At 46.7% G+C, this 21948-nt stretch overlaps 1 protein-coding gene across 4 annotated transcripts in view; it reads right to left on the bottom strand.

Moving 5' to 3' along the window:
* The window catches only part of LOC142576653 (uncharacterized), a 165698-nt gene that overhangs the window by 104994 nt on the left and 38756 nt on the right, over positions 1 to 21948 (bottom strand). For 3 of the 4 annotated variants that reach the window (XM_075686874.1, XM_075686876.1, XM_075686875.1), the window contains exons 9-10: positions 5142 to 5181; positions 1861 to 1886 (exon numbers count right to left, since the gene is read on the bottom strand). In XM_075686874.1, coding sequence (XP_075542989.1) covers positions 1861 to 1886; positions 5142 to 5181 — 66 coding nt within the window. Of the gene's footprint in view, positions 1 to 1860; positions 1887 to 5141; positions 5182 to 21948 lie in introns of those variants that run through there. The other variant, XM_075686877.1, reaches the window with a different exon arrangement.

Genomic DNA, 21948 nt, shown 5'->3' with positions numbered 1-21948 from the left:
TGATGATCATCAGCATTGCCGAAGAGGTGGGGAACAGAGGTGCTGGCTAAGATACGTTGTCGACGAGTCGTGCATCCGCAAATGGAAACTTTTCACAGAGATTTGAGCGTTGTTGTAAAAAGTTATTTCTGCTGCCTACATGTGCGGATTGTCTTTATTTTTTTCCAGGGTGTTGCAATTGGGGGTGGGAGTTATAAATGGGAAAATACAGTATCTTTCCTGCCTCAGTATGTGACAACATGCACTGAAAGAAGCCTCCCCTCCTGTTTTTCCGTCGTGCTCCTTTAAGACCGAATGGGAAAGGAGGGCGTGCACTGCACTGCTTGCTTGGGTTCAGTCTTGGCTCCCCGTTGTTACGATCGCCCAGTGGAGGCAGCGACTTTTGAACCTCTCCTGCTTTCCCCCAAGACGAATCGTTTCAACTTGGTCAAGCTAACGGTATGTGCCACCAGCATCATCCAGACAGCGACGAGGCACGTCATGTGATGGGCAAACAAAGGAGCTCGATTCGAGTCAACTACCACTGCCCTCCGTCATAATTATTGCAAAGGCCAGTCTCCCGACCCTTACAAGCTGACTGTCAAGGAGAGAGCCCACTAATTGATAAAAGGGGCCAACATCGAGGACTTCTGCAGGAACTGCATCGATTCCAGGTTCCCAAATTACCATGTGGTTGCCTTGTATGCAGGGCCAATCGAGCAACACTGAAAGCGGAGTTCAACGGAACAGTGCAAAATCATGGGTGGAGTTTTGAAAGGAACTTAAGGGTTACGGTTGGCCGAGACAGAGTCATCAGATTATCTACTCTAGTCCCCTAGGAAAGAAGGCTGTTCTAAAAGTGGACCCTTTTGGTTCCATGAGGTGTTCCCTGGTGCATCCTGACATGCACGCTCCCCGATTGATGTAGGTCGTGCTCTCCAAAAATATGTAGTCTGCTTGGCATGTAGCTCATGCTATGAGAATGACACACTGTGCTCCATGCTCCGGTCAGTACAAATATACCCTGTTCTGTAAATCAGTTTGCCTCTCTTATGTAAATAAACTCCCCATTCCATTTCTCCAACCTCTCGACCTTGCAATCATTGCGAAAGAAGCAACCATCATCAAGAAAGCTTGGACGACGGCGTGGGCCCGCTCAGCCTGCGTGTGATGCGCCAGTAGCATGGGCCAGCTACACGTTACGAGATGCATCGGTGACATGGGCTACAAAGCGACCCTCAATGTGACGCCAGACTCCAAGGTCACGACCCTCAAATCCTACACTGCGCATCTTTCCTCGTCATTTTTTACGTCACGTGACATTATGGTAGCTAGCGACGTGTCAAACCTTTTCCTTTGGCTTAGGTTTGTCCTAAATGCTGTCCATAGGAGTGAGAAATCATGTTCAAGATTCGGTTTTTAGAGTTCAACTTCACGAGTCTTTCCGCATTCAATTACAAAAGACTTTGCCAGGACCAACAGAGCAGTTTGAATTATCAATTAATTCGAATTAAGATATTAAATTATACGAATTTCACTCTATTTATTTTAGGGTTTGACAAGTACATGTTATTACATCTTGGAATTAGGATTTACGCTATCTTACTGAAGTTCTGAATGACATAAAAGGCAGGCTTGAAAACTTTAGCTTGTTTGCTCGGTCAAATATGTATAAGTAAGGTTGGCAATAGAGCATTCCATGAGAAAAGTTCACATATCTTTAAAAAGAAAGAGTACAGATGACCGATAGCAATGAAAGTTTTGTGAGAATATTGCCATGCATGCATAGTTTCAGGAAAAAAAATTCGCAAACATCTCGTTAAGTGAGCTTTCCCAGCTAACTCGGAGAGATAAAGCCAGAATGCAACATGCATCACTCACCAGCACAGCCGGGAGGTCTGGGAGATCTGCAATGCAATGGTGGCACACTCGGATCAGTCTTACACAGCACAGGACTTTATAAACTAGGCGGCAGTGCCACCAAAATTGCTGACATCCAGGCTTTCGCTTTGGAGCTAATCTTGCAGACACTGCAACCGCAACTTCATTAAGAGGGTTTTGAGGTTGTCATGCTCGCAGGCAGTGTTAGATGGTGCTATGCATGTCCCACTCGCATACGAAAACCCACTCGCACGCAGTTCAGTTGGTAGTGAGTGCTTGTGCGAAAGAAGGTGTCTTTTATTGGAGTGTGCGAGTGCATGTGTGCATGCGAGTGTGTCTTCTTGGGCTCTCAAGTTATTACCAAAACTATAAACTAGGTTCTCTGGCCATTGCAAGTTCTTTTTGTTTTTTCTCAGCTCACTTTTGGTTTTCTCACAGCTTCAAGATTTTGCACTATTGCCGCGGAGTTGCACAGAATTTCACATGTTTAATAGTTTCAGATGCCCTTTCATGCAACAATCTCATAATTATGGGTGGTCATTGTTAGAGACCCCTCTTGTGTAAACAAGGAAACAGCGTTTTGGAACAAAAAATGTGCAACTGTAAAATCTGTGCAACATTTCTAGCTATGGAGTTTTCTTATTTCCTTAAAAATTTCAGCCACGGGTCATGATCCCTATAGTGCTTAAAAGGAAATTAATTTACACAGCCATTGTTAGATCACACTCCAAGTCATCAACTGAACTGATCCAGTGCTTGTACTAGGGTGGATAAAATATAAAGGAGAGTCTCATTTTATAATTTTTTCATTTGTGGTAAGAAACAAACCAAGTGTACATTATTTTTCTACATAACCTCCCAAGTCATAAATGTATATTTCCCAGCGAACTGGTAGCTTTTTGATCTCGTCATCATAAATAGAAGTGGGTTGTCAGCAGTTAGTTGCACACACACTTTGCCTCTGTATCGTTGTCATCAATTTGTTGGCATCCCAGAGGTTTATTGAGTGGCCCAGAGAGATTACAGTCACAGGGCCTCAGAGTCAGGGCTACAGAGAGTGTCCCAGTGGTATCCGACCTATTCATCTTAGTTTTGAACAAGTGACTGCTGCAGTATGCGGTCTTACGTTGCCATGATGAAAAATCACTTCACTTTAGGACAAGGGAGCATGAGGCTTCCTCAGGGAGTTCAACCTCAAGGAAGTTGTGGTCGTGTCGCATGGACAATAAACGCGTTTTTAAAGGAAGCCGCCAGAGGAGCATTCTGCGGTGTTTGGTTCTCGTACAAGTACAAGAATGTAACTTCTAATTGCACTCATAGCTACTATAGCTAACACTCCTTTCATAAGAATATTATTCAACATATCTGAAGTGAAAGCATACAACTCTTTAAAAATCGAAGTGCGCTCTGTAAACATAACAGTGCTGACAGTGACACTAGCCACCCTGTGCTTATCTGTGTTTTACTTTGCAACATGGTGAGTCGACTTCTGTGTTCTACTGCCAAAACTGTTGCAAGCTGCACTAAAACACAACACTTTGTGCATGGTGACCTCGTGAGCTTTCCTTTTATTTTGTATATCGTGCCGGTGTCAGTAATGAGTGACCACAACGACCACTGGATGACTAGCACGACAAAGGCCATGTTTACACGAACCCGATGTGACCGCATTTACATGAACTCACTTCTGACGAACCTGGATAAGGACAGCACACTGCATTGAGCCAAGACGCATTCGAACTGGGCTTCCGGTTCCCGCTGCTGCCTGCAACAGCTTCATTTCGTGGGCCTTATCGCTACGATGAGGTAGCACTGCACAGTGCCTTGTCTTGCCCTCATCCTGATACTACCCCCGCTGCCGCCACATAATTTGCAACGTCCCAGTGTTTCTGCGCAAGTCTCAACGCTGGCTGGCCGGACTTGTTCACGTTTACATGTAAGCTACAAATGGGTTGGGCTAACTCAGCCAGACTCGACGCTTGTTCAGTCTGACCCGCTAGCATTTACATGAACTCAACAGGCATATTCATGCCTGACAAGCCGCCTCACAACCAGATTCTGTCGGGTTAGTGTAAATGTCTTGAATGACGAGAGTATTGTGTAGCAGCAAGCACAACTGTTACTGAATTGTGCTTGAACATCTATTTAATTCAGCAAAAATATTCTAAACTTACGCAAAATTAATTTTAATGCAGACAGTAATTAAATTATCACTTTTACAACAACAAGTATGGGCATGAGAGTACTCCCTTTAGCTGCCGAGAGAGATCGCCGATCTCCTTTGGCCAAAAGCTGCATTAAACTCCCTGAGCAGAAGGGTGACTGTGTGACAGCAAGTGCATCTCCCTCGAGATGAAGATGGCGGAGTTAAAAGGCATTTGCGAGTGCCCGTGTGACAGGGGTATTGGCCTCACTCAAAAACCCACAGTAATATGCAGCATTATTGGTGTGCTGATAGTGCAAGAAATTGATATGAAAAATGCTGCAGAGGTACCAGAAAAAAGTTCAAGCATCTTGCCAGCTGACAGCCGAGACTTGCTCGTCCATGGGCGACGATCATCTTTTCAACCTCTTCAGGGCCTTACATGCATTCCTCGTGTCAGGCAAACATGTGCGAGCCACAAACTGTGCCATAAGTTTGTGTGCTATTCCGGTCGGTTTCACACCCTCACGAGCAAGAAGCTTTATAAAAGTATGTTGTGCAATTGACGGATGTACATTTTTCTTAGACATCATATGACAGACTACTGAATTTATGTAACGAGACCAGCCAGCTGCTCCTATGGCTCTTGATCCTTGCACCTAACACGGCTTCAAGAGGCAGCACATGGTAATTGATAGAATGCGCGCTACAAAAAAAAAAAAAAAAAAAAAAAAAACTCGTTAATCCACCCATGCCAGTTGAAGTGCCACTATGAAAACCCACATGGACACAAAGTGCCGGACTGCCCTCAAGTGAAGACTATATGGAACTCTACCCAAGGATGCTTCTTACAGCTCCTTTAGCTTTGCTGTGTGAAGTCACATTTATTGCTGAGAATTTAATGGTTTGTTCCTTGTCTTGAGCCTCATCTTGATCTGCTATGGCTAACTACTGCATGATTGTCTATTCACAAAACCGAACCTTATCACAAGCAATCTTCTCGTACAAGAAAATACCGCAAGAGGCTGTGAATACAGTGCCAGTGACTTTCACCACAAGGTTGAAACTGTGAGAAGGAAATAATTCTAGGAACAACTTGATGACAGAAGTGTTGGCAACATTGGTGCCACGCACTCACCTGGCTGCATTTGTTGGTGCTCACCAAAGCCAGGGGGTATCTGGAGGGCAAGGAGGAAGAGGCTTCAGTGTAAGGACTACTGTACAAGCAGACGATCTAGGAATGCGATGTTTGGCAGCCCACATTTGTGATGATGGAAGGCCAGATAATGCGGAGCTGGCTCAGTCTTACAAAAAATTTGCTACACAAACCAGGAATTCTGCACCCTTGCAGTCCTTCTTTTTTCTACCTCACAGAAAAGTTTTACCAACATGCTCATACAGTGATCGTAGCTGCAGCCGAGACAAACTCCTTGTGGCACATGGTTTCACTCTTTCCACCAAACAGCTGCCAGTCACGTGATCAGAGCCTGAAGAACACCAGATTACTTTCTGCCCCTGTTCTTGAGCTGCAAAACTGATTCTTGTGAACCTCAAATTTGCCCCACCTGCTTCCTGTGTGAGGTAAAACAGATTGTTCTTTGATTGAACTCAATATTAAGGCAACACATAACCTATGAGAGATGTATTGGAGAACAGACTAGTTTTGACCACCTGGTGTTCTTTAACATGCACCCAAAGGTTGGAACAGCTTGCATTTGCTCTTGCCTACTCCCCCCTCCCCTCCCCCCTATATAAACGGAAATCAAACCCACAACCTCACACTCAACAGAAAGATACCATAGCCACTGAGCCAGCATGACGGGTGAGTAGGAAACTGCACTAAGCACCGTCATTACAAAAGATTCCGAGAGGGTTCCTCACCAGGCCCCATCAGAAATTTTGGTTATACACCAGGGAGCAGTAAAGGGTTGTGCAGGGGAGCACCCTGCTACATGAAAAGGTCTTTGTAGCAGCCAAGAAAGAATCAAAGTAGCAGGCGAAGAAGGTGAGCTGCCCTTCCCTAGCCGGCATAGGTCAGAGTGTTGGAGCATACTCACTTTCACACTCACTGGGACTCACTGGCACTCATACTCACCTCCACTCAGATCACACTCACCTCCACTCAAACTCACTGGCACTCACTCGCACTCACCTCTGCTCACACTCGCTGGCACTTCCACTTGCACTCACCTTTACTCACACTCACTGACACTCACTCGCACTCACCACTCACACTCACTTGCACTTGCACTCACCTCCACTCGCACTCACTGGCAATCGCTCGCACTTGCACTCACCTCCTCTAATACTTACGTCCACTCACACTCACTCGTACTCATCTCCACTCACAGTCACTGGCACTCACTCGCACTCACACCTTTGAAATGAGTGCGAGAGAATGTGAGTGAGTGCACTCATGAGTAAGTGTTCAACTCTCTGCTGCTCACAATTCGTGTATATTCATAACGAAGCTTCCAATTTAGCACCTGTTACATCTGGAGAGCGCCAAGGCAGTGTTTTGGGCCATCTTATTTTTAATATACATGAACAATTTGCCTTCCCAAATACATGGTAACATCCATCTATTCGCTGATGATTGTTTTTCATAATACCGCGAAATTAACTGCAATGATGACCACCATATACAAAATTCTATCTTTTCTTGGTGTCAGGAGTGGCAGATGACTCTGAATGCCCAAAGTAATGCTAACAGTATAATAAGTAGAAAGAAACAGATATCTGATTTTACTTACATTATTAATGACACATCTCTCACTCGTGTATTTCAGGGTAAATATTAGGTGTCACTTTAACACGCGCTCTCCTATGGGGAAACCCATGCTAACAACATAACCTCAAGTGGAAATCAGTGCATATGCTGAGCCCTAAAGTGACTCATCTTTCTGAGAAGATGCCTTCATCTTGTGCCCATAGATACAGATCTGCTGGCCTACAAAATGCTTGTTCAACCAGTGCTAGAGTACTCCAGTATTGTTTGATTTATGTACACAATATAACTCATATTAGGGGGTGCAGAGGAAGGCAATAAGGTTTATTTATAATAAATACAAGTTACCGGCCTCATCGACTGAATTATTAAAAAGAACTGGTTCATTCACACTGCAAAGTAGGGCAAAACTAGCACAACTAAAGCATTTGTTTCAATTTATTCATGGTGACAAAACCATTGACACATCCGTGCGAACTTCTTCAAATCGTTCGAGGTCAACATGCCACAAGCACTCTAGAACACCTAATGAATACACCTTTAACTCAAATTGCTTTACATATTCATATTTCCTTAAAATTAGCGAACGGAATGAACTTGGTCCTTCCGTTACTAACGCTTTATATTTAAATAACTTCATGACTTCGAGCGGCCACCAACTTCAACAGTGTCCGCTCCGAGCTTGCCCCTTGTTGATTATGGAGGAGGGAACGGCAGGTAGAGCAGACGACTTGAAGCAAACTGGTTTAATACATCGCTACGGGCGAGCACATCGAGCAACAGAGCACCGTAGTGTATGCCAGCTACTACAAAAGTTGGAAGCAGAGTTCTTATCTACAGAGCAGCACGCTCTCTCTTTATATCCCATATGGGGTTCAGTCTTCACAGCACTGGAGTCTGGAGCAAAGAATTCCAATGTGTCTTTGTGCTTTGAAGGACACATTGGCATTATTTGTGTGCTCACGTGTGGCATGCTGTCCATTCGGTGTGTATTTCAATGAAAAAATGAAAGCTATTGCGCGGCGTAGTGCATGCACATAAAAAGGAACACACTGCGGGCACAGGCAAGAGTAAAAAAAAAACTGTGCATGCGACATGGAGGGGGGGGGGGGGGTAGGGTTGCAAGCCTGACAAGTTGGTATAATAATAAAAAAAAAAAAGCTGCTTTGGACAGGAGGTGCCATGTGGCTGCTGTTTCTGTTGCCATGACGACGTAAACAACTATGTGCACCACCACTTTCATAAAGTATTGCCTGCCCGAAAGGGCCTTGGCGCTAGAGTCAAAAAGAGCAGCTGTATTAGCTCGACCAACCAATGGGAGCCATGCAGAGATTCACACGGCAGTCTGGAACACGAGCACAGTTAGAGTGGCCTATTATAGAATCCTCCATGCCTAGAATCCTGGGAGAGTGTCCAAAGCACTGGCTTCTGCGCGAGGCTTTTGCAGGGAACTGCCGCACAGTGCCACTGCTGTGCCGAACCCATGGGTTTTCTACACTTGGGAAGCAAGCGGAAAGCCAAGGACGTCTGCTACATGCTGTAGTTTTATTACGATCAGTTTCTACGCAAGACACTTGGAGGCTATTTAACTTCAATGGTGCGGTATGGCATGGAACTTACCCATCTTTAAGCATTGTCTTAGCGCTAGAGCAGCAAGATAATGAAAAAATCATGTATCAAATGGCATCAGCGTGGCCTTGTTCCGGTGCTAGAGTTCGGAAATCGTAATGCGGGAGCTGTACGTGCATAGAAACATGCAAAATGAAGTCACATGCACAAGGAGAGAACGAAAACAGTTATTTGCATGGGTAAGTGGGCAAAAGGGTGATGCATGCAATAATTAACAGTAACAAAAAAATCTAAATTATTCATGCAGTAAACTACAATACTTAGGTGCAGTAACAGCTTCGCTCAGTACTATGAGCTTTCCAGTCACGGTTGCCAGTGGTTTACAGCCCTATCCATGTCTTCATTCGACAATTTGTTAGCCTCGACTATTACTTTATTATCCAAAGAGCACCGAAAGAGAGCTTAAGGGAAACGAGATAAATAGTAGAGACGGCTGTAGCGCCTTAATCATATTAGCTTATTTCACTTCAGAGATAGCGTGCAGCAACTAGCTTCGCCGTGATTAGACGAAGCTTCTATTAAATGCAAACATTAGAAATAAAAGCAATGCCAGGTAAACTTTATTCCGCAAGGTTTTACACAAAAGGTGCACCACAGAAAGAGACTTTAGATATCCAGATAAAATTAAATTAAAGGCATAGATACCAGCATTCTTGTTGTATAAAATAAATAACTGCCAAATCAAAAATACAGCAAGCAATGTACCAACGTAAAAGTGTTATTTCAATCACTTCAGAAAACTGTTCAGGAATACAAACCTGCCCTATGTAAACAATAAATATAATCAGCAAACACGGAGCTCTCCTATGTTCCGTGCCTGACAAAAATATAACATGAGACAACAAATATTCGTTATAAACAGGTACAAACTGGACGTTTCAGAGTATGCTGGTGTCAGTCATGCAGCGGCTTTGTGTCTTTCTACAGGGATCACTGTACATCAATACAAAATGTTCATTTGAGGTGCTGGAATTTCTTCACCATAAAAAGTGCAATAGATGATAATCAGAGAAAATACGGGGAATGTGGGAGATGGAAATTCAAGACGATGAGCAAAACGTGAACAAGGTGAATGCAGGAGCCAACGTTACGACAAGTGGACTTGTCTTCAGAAGACAAGTCCACTTGTCGTAACGTTGGCTCCTGCATTCACCTTGTTCACGTTTTGCTCATCGAATAGATGATAATGTTTTACACAGATTCAGATAACTCAGTTTCACATACAGCAGCTTCGCATATTTTGAGGATTCACGGCGGTTAGAATTTGCACGTTTCAAAGACTTTGCAAAAAAATGGAGATTAGATAATAGTCACACAAAAAGCAATCATTTCAGCGGCAAGTGAGTGCATGCGAACCCAAACGCAACTTCCCACTTTTTCTTGATGAGTTCAATAATGTTCATTACACTTTCGTGATGAAGCTTCAGAGTACTGAAACAGCTTTTAAAAAGGTTTTCCAAATCTGATAAATCTAAAGAGATGGCCAGACGGGTACAGCAAGCCTCCTTTGTCATGCAGCTAGACGTCTATAATCAGCTGCGTTCAGCTGATTAATATATTCTTTCTTGGTTAGTAGAATATCGTGACAGTGTTCACACTTTGTTTTCAGAACAAACTTCCTAGTCACATAGCCGCCAATGTAAAACATGAGCCTCACATCACTTTTTTGAGACATGCGTTCGGCGTGATCCGGTTCTGCACCAGACAAGTTACCTTCTTCTATCAGCCGATCGACCAAGCCACATTTATCTGGCTTTGCACCACCTGTAGCATCTTTATTAAGAGGTGCAGTGAGTACACTTGGCTATGAATTGATGCAATGATGCAATGGCTAGCAATGTGGCGGAGGCATGTAACTACCGAATGAGCGAAGACAAGAGAGAAAGTAAAGAAACATCGGGAGCGGTAATACAATGTGGGGACAACATTACGCCATATCATAGCTCAATAAGAGAAGCGAGAAAGGTTAGGATACTGGAGATGATGATGTAATGCAAAGATGACATTACTAAGATTACGCCATATGACTAAAAAGGTGCAGGGGCTTTGCTTTACGTATGATAGGTCAATGACAAAAGAGAAAGAAGCAAGGTCTGGAGGTGATATGAGGTGGAGACATCTGGTCAACCCGCCAGAAGCATTGAATCTTACATCTGTGTCACCTGCATTTGTCCGGCCACTCCTCTTAGGAAATTTTCCATTTACACACAAAATTTTTTGTTTCTAGATTGAAAATGAAAAAAAAAATTATAGATTGACCCAGCCTGTCACACCATAGTGAGTGATTCTCGCGCAACAATCAACAACTACATCAAGGGTCGTATTTCTCAGCAATAACTCCGTATCTTACAACAAGCCCCGCTTTCATCTGAAAATCAAATCACCCTCGTCTGGACCCCAGCACACGCCGGTGTTGTCCACCCGCACCTAGACGAGGTTACACACTCCGTAGCGCAAGGACTAGTCAACCGTGCCAGAGACGGTGCAGGTGCACCCGCAGGACGCGAACGCGTCCTGCGGGTGCACCTGCACCATCTCCGGCCTTGTGAAGTCACGACGTACCACTGTTTAACTTGTGAAGTCATACAACGACCTTGTGAAGTCATTTCACCTTGCAAGAAGAACCTTCCCCACCCCTCACCACAAGTTAAACAGTGCACAGGCAACCACCCTTCGCCTGTTACAGACCAATACATACCCGTCCCTCACACGCTATCACACCATATACCCCGACATCTACCCGAGCCAGACGTGTAAGATCTGTAAAACTCAATCAGCAATACTCCCCCACATGCTATGGAAGTGCAAACATCAATACCCAGACCTTATTATGCAAAATAGAAGTGAGGCGTGCAGACAGGACACAAGAGTAGAGAAGTAGACAACACGGCGTTCGTGTTGTCTACTTCTCTACTTTTGTGTCCTGTCTGCACGCCTCACTTCTATTTTGCATAATGAATCCTTACCAACTAGCTCAGCTTTCTGTCGTTCTAACCCAGACCTTAATACCGCGACCCTCTTGACGAGATGGCACGCCACCCTGCGTAGCTCCCATCTCAACGACCAACTCTGGGCGACCTAGCAGGCCTGCAAAGCGGTGAAGAGGCAAGACCTCGGCGTCAAATCATCGTGGGAGGCCTAGGCCCAGTCGACCAAACTGCTAATTCTCATTAAAGTTCACTCTCTCTCTCTCTCTCTATAGATTAAAATGAATATATAGTGATTACTGGCTCAGCTGTTTACACATTTGTTATGTGAAAGTTTAACTGTTACAACAGCCTTATTATATAATCCACGAGTTCTCTCTTAAATCATCAACATGCAACTTGTCTGATGATAATATATGCAAATGGCCCGCCAGTGGGTTAGTTGAAAGCGTAATTTATTGCCTAACGTAGGATTGTTACATAAACTAGCAAGTATTTATTGCGCATGACTACGTTATAAGTGTTTGCATTAAATTACCACTCTTGATGCACTACAAATATTTCTATTAACTTTAAATATCAGTACTGCTATTGCCTTCAATGGCAGTAAAACGTGAAAAGTTTACATCTTTATAGTAAGTTGTCTCTTTTCATTATGTAATTATAACCACATATTAATTGATCAGCAAGTATAGTTGCTATGTACAAACCGGCAAGCATATGGAATAAATTGCTAAATTTACTTTCATGTTAAAAAGCAAACAGCAGAGCACGGGAGGCAGTCTTGTAAAGCAAATCCAATGCATGAAATAAAAGAAAGTAAATGAAAGGTGCAAAGCGTTAGCATGAGCAAGCCATTTACCGTATATACTCGAATCTAACATGCACCTCTTTTCCGATAAAATGGGTCCAAAAATTGCACGCCCGTTAGAATCGAGTACGACCCTAAATCCGCGTTACCATATCACAATCGGCATTCAAAAAATGGCCGCCTCATACGCGCTTCTAGCCTAGCTGCCGTAGCTTCCTCCATGTGCATACCTCCAAGTTGTACGTGTAACCAGGTGCTGGTGTAACCTAGTCTACCGCCTGTCTTCCCATTTTCTGCGTTTATTCAATCAGCAAGGAAGCGCCGACTGTGAAGACACGCGGAGTCCACCGTGATCCCACATTTAAAAGGTAAGTTATCACGTGCGCGGAGACGGACAGAAATCGGGCCGCATCACGAGCGTTCGGAGTTCCTGAAACTTGCGTGCAGGACTGGCGCAAACAGAAGAATATTTTCGCCAGCAAAGCAACATGGCAGAGTTTCAGTGGACCAAAGCAGGGCCGCTTCGCCCAAACAGAAGAGCTGCTCGCAGAATACGTGCAAGAGCAGCGAGCGGCACAGCGGCCTGTGACGACCGATCTGCTCAAAGTACGGGCAATGCAGTTAGCCCTACAGAAGGGCTAATGCAGAGTGACTTCAAAGCGAGCAGGTGCTGGCTATCGAACTTTATGGAAAAAAGGGCTTTTATCTTCGAAGGCGGACAGGAATATGCCAAAAATTGCCCAAGAATATGAAGAGAAATTGCACAGTTTTCAGCGGTACGTTTTGAAGTTGCGCCATAGAAACGGCTACCACTTCGGACAGATTGGAAATGCTGATCAGTCGTCACTTTACTTTGACATGCCTGTCACTACAACCGTTGAAAAGAAGGAGGCGAAGCAAGTGCGCGTCTTGTCTTCCGGCCACAAGAAAACTAGAGTCACCGCAATGCTTTGTTGCACTGCGGATGAGCACAAGCTGCCCTGGTATCTTATCTTTGTTGGAAGTCGCTCCCGAAAGGAATCCTGTTTCCAAGTGGCATGATTGTGCAAGCAAATGAAAAAGGTTGGATGACCACGGACTTGGTCGCTGACTGGATTTATAATGTTTGGCGTAAGAGACCCGGCGGCAGTTTGGGTCTGTGTGGGATGCTTGTGCTCAACGCATTCAGGTGCCACCTTGACGAGCGCATCAAGGACAAGATGGCGGCATGCAACACCGACCTTGTCGCGATACCCGGCGACATGACATCGCAGCTCCAGCCGTTCTATGTTTGTTTGAACAAGCCCTTGAAAGATTCGGGCACTCTACACCAAATGGCCTGTCAGTGGCTGCCACGAATTCACGCCCGCCAATGAAATGAAGCGTGCCTCGCTGCAGGACTTTGCTGGATGGGCAAAAGATGCATGGTGCACAATCCCGTCTGCCATGGTCAACAAGGCCTTTAAAAAGCGCGGGATTTCGAATGCGCCGGATGGCACCGAGGATGAAATGCTTTGATCTGTTGGTAGCGATAAGGAGTTGTCTGATAGCGACGACGAGTGATATCTATTGCCCCGCGTGACTCGTACCGGTGCAGTGAAAATCTTGGCGGCAAAGTACGTCGCTTCCATTTGTGTTTTTATTCATTGCAACTTTAGTGTATTGGGAATAAGCCTGTTTTTTCCAAATAAGAAAAAATAGTATTTCTATATGAAAGCCTGAGGTGTGCGGTATTGCACTCTTATTTTTTGGTCATGGAAAATGGGTGCGCGTTACAATCGAGGGCGCATTAGAATAGAGTCAATACAGTTTATCAGCTTCGTTCTCCTGGTTATGCGGATCATCTCGTTGTCATTCTATTCTGCAGCATGCTTATGTTCGTTACAAAGTGCATGTTACATGTGTGCCTGAATCAGATCTGTAAGTGCATACCATTGCAGTGGCAAACCAGCAAGAATGGAAGGAAATATACAACATCCCCACATTTACAGCACACAAATGCATTCTCTGTGTGGTGAGTCGTTGCAGTATTACAGTATCTTGTAGTGACATAGTATATTATAGGAGCTAAATTATCGCAATGTTGGCTAATAGCGACCAAAATATCAAGCGCATAGCACACGCCCACTGTTCTGGCGCAGCTTCCACAGCAGAGAAAGCCCGCGGGTCTGGCAAACCAGCGCGGCGGCGTGGCAGTTTTCAGGGAAAGTTTCACCCTTCCCGGATTCTAGGCCATCCTAGGACAGTTTGGTCCAATCAGGAATGCAGGTGCAAGATCAGACCATAAATGGGCATAACTGCCTCATGCTCACACCTGCAAACACCTGGTGCCAAATTGTCGCATCGGCTGACGGGGAGAAGAGGTGAGCGTCTGAAGGAAGAGTAGGCGCCACTGGTACACACATGCATGCAGACACACGCACGCACCTGCACGCACACACACAGCTCGCATTACTTCCAACGGTCGTGTCTCGGCGACTTGTTGGCACCTCCCTAAAGCCAAGGAGTCTTACGCTTCCCGGCCCATTGGCGCCGTCTGGAAAGGTCTTCCCATGCCTGATTTTGAATGTCTCTGTGCTTTGCGCTCACGCTAACAGTTGTACTTTTTGTTTAGTTGTTCATTTATTGCACGAGCCATGATAATTAATTAGTTGAGCTGGAGTACACTTAGCGCACAAGCGAGTATTCACTCGTGTATTTGAGACAATAGAAAGAGTTGTTTTCCATGCACTACACTAAAAAGCCGTTATGTCACAATAAATTACGTAAGTGATGAACAAAGGCACGCCGTAACAATTGGGTTTGTCTTAACAATTGGGATGTACATGGTTTGGCGAAACAATCGGAATGTACATTGGAAAGTGAAAGTCAACTGCTGAGAAAAGAGAAATGGGTGTGACGTGTTAATATGCACCCCAATATAAATATTTTCGCTAACAGTGAATTTTCAACAAGAGAGCTTTTCTTGTAGTGACATGGCTGATTTGAATCCACACAGACTGAGTAAGCGTTGCTTAATGACCAATTCAGTCTTCTCAGTCACATGCCTCCCTAACTGTACATCCATTGGAAGTCGTTCCACTTCCATCAATGAGAACAAATTATTGTTTCAGTCATTCATATTGTCACGAGTGGTGCTACACACCGGTAATTACAGAAGACGAGCGCACAGCAAGACAACCATTTATTGAGGCGAACTTGTGCCCCACATAACCAAAAGCAACTAGCCCAATAGCAACATGTGCAAGCATGGACAGCAATCGACAAAGAACAAACACCCCCTATCTGCGGGCAGTATTTAAAGGGTGTGAAGTAACGTGCGTAGAACTATCGCGGGAGATAGCGCGAGTTGCCCTGCCTGATACGATGGGCCCATCGTAGATACGACGCTATCGCGGTAGGTTTGCGCGAGTGCTCACACGCGTTAACATCCGTCATTCGGACGCCACCGGCACAGATGCAAAGCCCGAAAGGCACGTGGCATTGCTCCCCTCCAAAAAAAGCATCGTCTCGATGTTGAAAAGAAGCACTTAGGTAAGTAAGTACACAGTACTAGAGTTCGTGGTGAACACAAAGTAAAGAAAAAAACTATGCTAGAAGTTTTCTAACGTGCGTAATACGGCTTCATGCGCACAACATGAACGATTTCAGGCCGTGCTTGCCGTCGCTGAGAGTTCGTCAGCCCGTCAGGAATGACCTCATAGTTCAATGCACCCACACGGCGGACAATCTTGTATGGGCCGAAATAACGTCGAAGAAGCTTCTCGCTGAGGCCTCGTCGGCGAACTGGTGCCCATACCCAAACTTGGTCGCCGGGCGTGTATTCTTGATGGCGGTGTCGAAGGTTGTAGTGCCGGGTGTCAATTGCTTGCTGTCTTACTGTTCGTACTTGAGCGAGCTGCCGGGCCTCTTCGGCGCGCTGCTGAAACGTCGCCACGTCAGGATGTGGGTCACCTTCATTCACATGAGGGAGCATGGCGTCGAGTGTCGTAGTCACTTCCCGGCCGTAAACAAGAGCGAACGGTGCCAACCCAGTTGTCTCCTGAATGGCGGTATTATATGCGAAGGTGACATAAGGGAGCACTTCGTCCCACGTTTTATGTTCTACGTCAACGTACATCGACATCATGTCCGCCAGGGTTTTATTTAGCCGTTCTGTGAGACCATTACTTTGCGGATGGTATGCGGTAGTTCTGCGGTGAGTAGTTTGGCTGTACCGTAGTATGGCCTGCATCAAGTCACTACAGAATGCCGTGCCCCTGTCAGTGATAATGACCTCTGGCGCGCCGTGACGCAGGACGATATGAAAAACAAAAAATCTGGCGGCTTCTTCAGCAGTGGCTCTTGAGAGGGCGCACGTTTCTGCATAGCGCGTCAAGTAATCCGTCGCAACTATAATCCATTTGTTCCCAGCGGTGGACGTCGGAAAAGGCCCAAGAAAGTCCAATCCAACTTGCTGGAACGGTTTTCTCGAGGGTTTGATCGCTTGCAGGAATCCAGCAGGTTTCGTTGGGGGAGTCTTGTGGCGTTGACACTCTCTGCACGTACGGACGTAGTGCTTGACTTCTTCGGCAATACGCGGCCAGTAATAACTTTCTCGAATCCGCACGAGTGTTCGTGCAGAGCCGAGGTGTCCAGATGTTGCTTCATCATGAGACGCCAGCAAAATTTCTGGACGTAGCGACGATGGTACAACAAGAAGGTAGGCCTTCTTCGTAGGATCGAAGTTCTTTTTGGTTAGGACACCATTTCTCAAGCAGAAAGCTGACACACTGCGCTTGAAGATTTGTGGCACCCTGTCACTTCATCCTTCAAGGTACTCAATGAGGCCACTAAGTTCAGGGTCGGTCCGCTGTTGCGTGGCGAAATCGGAGGCGGTAACCATGCCAAGAAAGGTAGAGTCGTCGTCTGTACACGGTGGTGGTTGCTCGACGGGGGCTCGGGACAGACAGTCTGCGTCTGAATGCTTTCTTCCGTTCTTGTAGACTACGGAGATATCGAACTCCTGCAGCCGCAAACTCTATCTTGCGAGGCGTCCGGACGGGTCCTTCAGGTTTGCTAACCAGCATAACGCATGGTGATCGGTAACGACAGTAAAAGGTCGGCCGTATACATATGGGCGAAATTTTGATGTTGCCCACACTATTGCCAGACATTCTTTTTCCGTTGTGGAATAGTTTGACTCGGCCTTCGATAAAGAACGACTGGCATAGGCGATGACGTGTTCTCGTCCGTTCTGTCTCTGAACAAGAACGGCGCCGAGCCCGTAACTGCTGGCGTCAGTGTGGATTTCAGTTTCCGCCTTGTCGTCGAAGTGCGCCAAAATGGGTGGCGATTGGAGACGGCGCTGGAGCTCTCGAAACGCTTATTCTTGTGGTGCATGCCATACAAACGGGACGTCCTCTTTTGTCAGGCGTGTCAAAGGCTCTGCGATACGCGAGAAGTCTTTGACGAAACGTCTGTAGTAGGCGCAAAGTCCGAGAAACCTTCTGACGCCTCTCTTTTCACGGGGCGGTGGAAAGTGTCGCACGGCAGCTGTCTTCTCTGGGTCTGGTAAGATGCCTGCAGAGTTCACAACGTGGCCCAGGAATTTCAGCTGTGCGTAGGCGAAGCGACATTTTTCAGGCTTCAGCGTAAGTCCGGAAGACTTGATAGCATGCAGTACCACCTCTAGCCTGCTAAGGTGTTCGTCGAAGGTAGAAGCGAATACTATCACATCATCAAGATATACCAGACAAGTCTGCCACTTAAGTCCAGCCAATACGGTGTCCATTACCCTTTGGAAGGTTGCAGGGGCAGTACACAGCCCAAATGGCATGACCTTGAACTGGTATAAGCCATCTGGTGTAATGAACGCAGTCTTTTCGCGATCCCTTTCGTCTACCTCTACCTGCCAATAGCCGCTCTTTAGGTCCATGGACGAGAAGTATCTTGCATTGCAAAGGCGATCCAAGGCGTCGTCAATTCGAGGGAGCGGGTAGACGTCCTTTCTCGTGACCTTGTTGAGTCGGCGGTAATCGACACACAATCTTAGGGTGTTGTCTCTTTTTTTCACGAGCACGACGGGGGAAGCCCAGGGACTTTGAGAGGGTTCGATGACGTCGTCGTGCAGCATTTCTTTTATCTGTTTCCTGATTGCTTCCCGTTCTTTCATGGACACGCGGTACGACGACTGGTGAATAGGCCGTGTACATTCATCTGTTATTATTCGATGCTTTGTAAGCATCGTCTGGCGAATCTTGGACGATGTAGCGAAGCAATCCTGGTAGGTATGAAGCAGTTTCTGCAGCCGTTCTTGTCTCGCTTGCGGTAGATCAGGGTTTATATCGAATGAAATGTCAGGAGGTCGAGGCGCGAGTTCGTTTTCGAGCGTGAGGACGTTGCCTATGTCGGGAATGGTCTCGAAGAGCGCCACCGTGGTTCCTTTAGCGAGATGACAGTATTCCGAGCAGAAATTCGTTATCAGTATATTGGCTGTTCCTTCGACCAGGCGGACGATCCCTCTTGCTACTGACAACCCCCGCTCAAACAGCAAACTTGGGTTCGCTTCGACCAATCCCTCCATGCAGCTGCCGTTGTTGGTACCCACTGCGATCAGAGTACTCGACCGGGGTGGCAACGTGATATGTTCATCGAGAATCGCGAGTGAAGCAGATAATGCAGGACTTAAATCGTGCGCGATGGCGTTCTCTGGTGAAAGACTTATGGTCTGTGCCTGTAGATTAATGACCGCACTGTTTGCCGAAAGGAAATCTACGCCCAGAATGACGTCACGGGAGCACTGCTCTAGGACGATGAAAACGGTAGGGTACGTGTGTCCTCGCACCGCTACACGAGCCGTACATCTTCCCTTTGGCGTTACTACGTGACCACCTGCTGTTCGTATCTGTGGGCCGTCCCAAGTAGTAAGAACTTTCCTTAGTTTAGTGGCAAACACTGCGCTCACGACGGAGAAGTCAGCACCGGTGTCAACCAGTGCAAACACATCCCGGTTGTCTATCTTCACTGCTAGGTCTGTGGATTTTGTTGTGGTATTGCACGTGCGTCGGGGTGCGGTGCTGCGGCTTTGCCGGTATTTGCTACTGACGGATCGCTTGGTTTCGTCGCTGGCATGAAGATTATATTGTCGCGTCGTTGACACATTTTGTTCGGGCGGCGCAGGCGTAGTTTCATCCCTAGAATGTTGCGGCGGGGGAGGGTTTTCAGCAGTGCGACTGGCCGCAACCGTGCCTCCACCGGTTGCCGTCCTCAGTTTCCCAAGCCAGGGCTGGGGGACCTTCCCCGCACCGCTTCCGCGTAGCTAGGACGAGGAGAAGTAGAGCGGCGGAATGAGGGTGACGGCGACCTGTAGCGGCTTGTTGACGAATTCTGCCTTTGTAGGTAGTGTTCTATCTCAAGTGGCCTTTGGCCAGGTTGCGGACGTGGAGCCCCGATAGGGAACCCACGGATGCCGAGGTTCCTGTAGAAGCAGCGACGGTATACATGGCAGGGCTCGCCGCAGTGGAAGCATAAAGGACGCTGGTCGGGAGTCCTCCAGACGTCGGACTTTCTCGGGGCTGCCTGTTCGACTCTAGGCGGGCGGTCATTTGGTCGTGAGCGTTGCAACGGCGTGTACGCCGATCTGGTCGGCCGCACTTGGCTTTGCACCGCGGCGGCATACGACATAACCTGAGGTGGTCGAGGGGTATATTCCGGTGCTTGGTGCGGCTGAACTAGTGGCCCTGTTCCCAGTGCCTGCTGGACTTCTTGCCTGATAACGTCGCTGAGCGCTGCGACTTGAAGACTGGAGCTAGGGAACATTTTACGAAGTTCCTCTTGTACTACAGCCTTGATTGTGTCGTGAAGGTTGCTCCTGCTCACGGTGTCGAATTCCGTGGGAGACGCACCACAGACCAGAGCAGGGCGTCCGTACTGTCTTCTCCGAACGTCGAGTGTTTTTTCCATGGCTGCGGCTTCACTTAAAAATTCAGCGACTGTTTTTGGTGGGTTTCGCATAAGCCCAGCGAAAAGCTCTTCTTTCACTCCTCTGATAAGAAAACCAAGCTTCTTTTCTTCCGGCATTTCTGGGTCTGCCCGACCAAAAAGATTCTTCATTTCTTCCACGAAGACGGCCACGCTTTCGTTGGGCAGCTGGAGACGTGTTTGAAGTTGTCGCTCTGCTCTTTCTTTGCGAAGGACACTTGTAAATGTAACAAGAAGGCTTCGCTTGAAGTCTTCCCATGTCCTGAGCTGCGACTCTTGGTTGGTGAACCACGTACGTGCAGACTCCTCCAGCGCAAAGTAAACGTGCTGCAGCTTCGCGTCATCGTCCCACTTGTTGTAGCTCGCCACGCGCTCGAACTGTTCGAGCCAGTCTTCAGGATCATCGCAGGGATTTCCACGGAATGTTGGTGGCTCCCGTGGCTGCTGCAACACGACGGCTGTAGGAGTGATGGGCTCGCTCATCTTGACTGTCGTGGCCTGTTTTGCAGGGCGTGTCTTCTCTGGTAGGAAGCCGTACTCAGGGGAGAGCCCAAGATTCCGGCGACTTCTTCGTGGGTCGTCTTCTTCTGGCTGATGCAGACTGGTGTCACGAGTGCCTGAACGAGCACTGGACATACCCAGCACCTCCACCAGTTGTCACGAGTGGTACTACACACCGGTAATTACAGAAGACGAGCGCACAGCAAGACAACCATTTATTGAGGCGAACTTGTGCCCCACATAACCAAAAGCAACTAGCCCAATAGCAACATGTGCAAGCATGGACAGCAATCGACAAAGAACAAACACCCCCTATCTGCGGGCAGTATTTAAAGGGTGTGAAGTAACGTGCGTAGAACTATCGCGGGAGATAGCGCGAGTTGCCCTGCCTGATACGATGGGCCCATCGTAGATACGACGCTATCGCGGTAGGTTTGCGCGAGTGCTCACACGCGTTAACATCCGTCATTCGGACGCCACCGGCACAGATGCAAAGCCCGAAAGGCACGTGGCAATATAAACTGATGCTCCGGGCACTAAAACGCATTGGAAATATCAATTCGAGTCACACTTTCTAGCACCTGCAAACGATTGCAAATTCACTGAACAAATAAATGCATGTGCATATTACGGTAATGTGAATGGCAACGCACGAGCGGTGCCCTTGACATCGGATGTTGACTTTTTGCACCTTAACTTCTGACAGTTCAGATAGATATATCCTTGAATAAGATACATTGTTGCTTTTTTAATGCGATAGTGTTTAGAAGCTTGTTTCGCAGAAACTCCATTGTCAGCGTCTGTTGGCCGCAACTTCTGACAGTTCAGATAGATATATCCTTGAATAAGATACATTGTTGCTTTTTTAATGCGATAGTGTTTAGAAGCTTGTTTCGCAGAAACTCCATTGTCAGCGTCTGTTGGCCGCGAGCAAAAATTTCTGATAAAGGCAATAAATAAACAGACGATAACCTGAAAATAAAATTGCGGGCTGGAGTTTCGACCCCAGGAACCATGGGTTGTGAGACCAGCACGTTAGCCCATTCAGCCACTATCGGTCGCTGGTGTGCTCGCTCTTAAAGGGGTCTTATATGAAGAAGAGTTCGGATGCAGCACATGTGCATGCCTTCGATGCTGCATCCACTTCCTCTTCAACAGGGTCCCGCCAACAACAGCCTCCCATGATTTCCAATGCGAACATAGCATGTTTACGCTATTGCGTTCCACTCTTAAAGGGGACTTTAAACATAAATTGTTGTGCTAGCCATAATATACTCATCCACGTTCATACTCATGTCTACTCGCACTCACTCACTCACCTTCGTACTCATGTCTACTAACACTCACGAGCACTCACTCACATTCGTACCATCATTCACACTCGTATTCAGACTCGTCTCAACTCACA

Source organism: Dermacentor variabilis, chromosome 3, assembly GCF_050947875.1.
Source record: "Dermacentor variabilis isolate Ectoservices chromosome 3, ASM5094787v1, whole genome shotgun sequence".
NCBI classification, from domain to species: Eukaryota; Metazoa; Arthropoda; class Arachnida; order Ixodida; family Ixodidae; genus Dermacentor; species Dermacentor variabilis.
The sequence above is the reverse complement of the archived record's forward strand: the minus strand, read 5'-3'. Positions and strand labels throughout refer to the sequence as shown.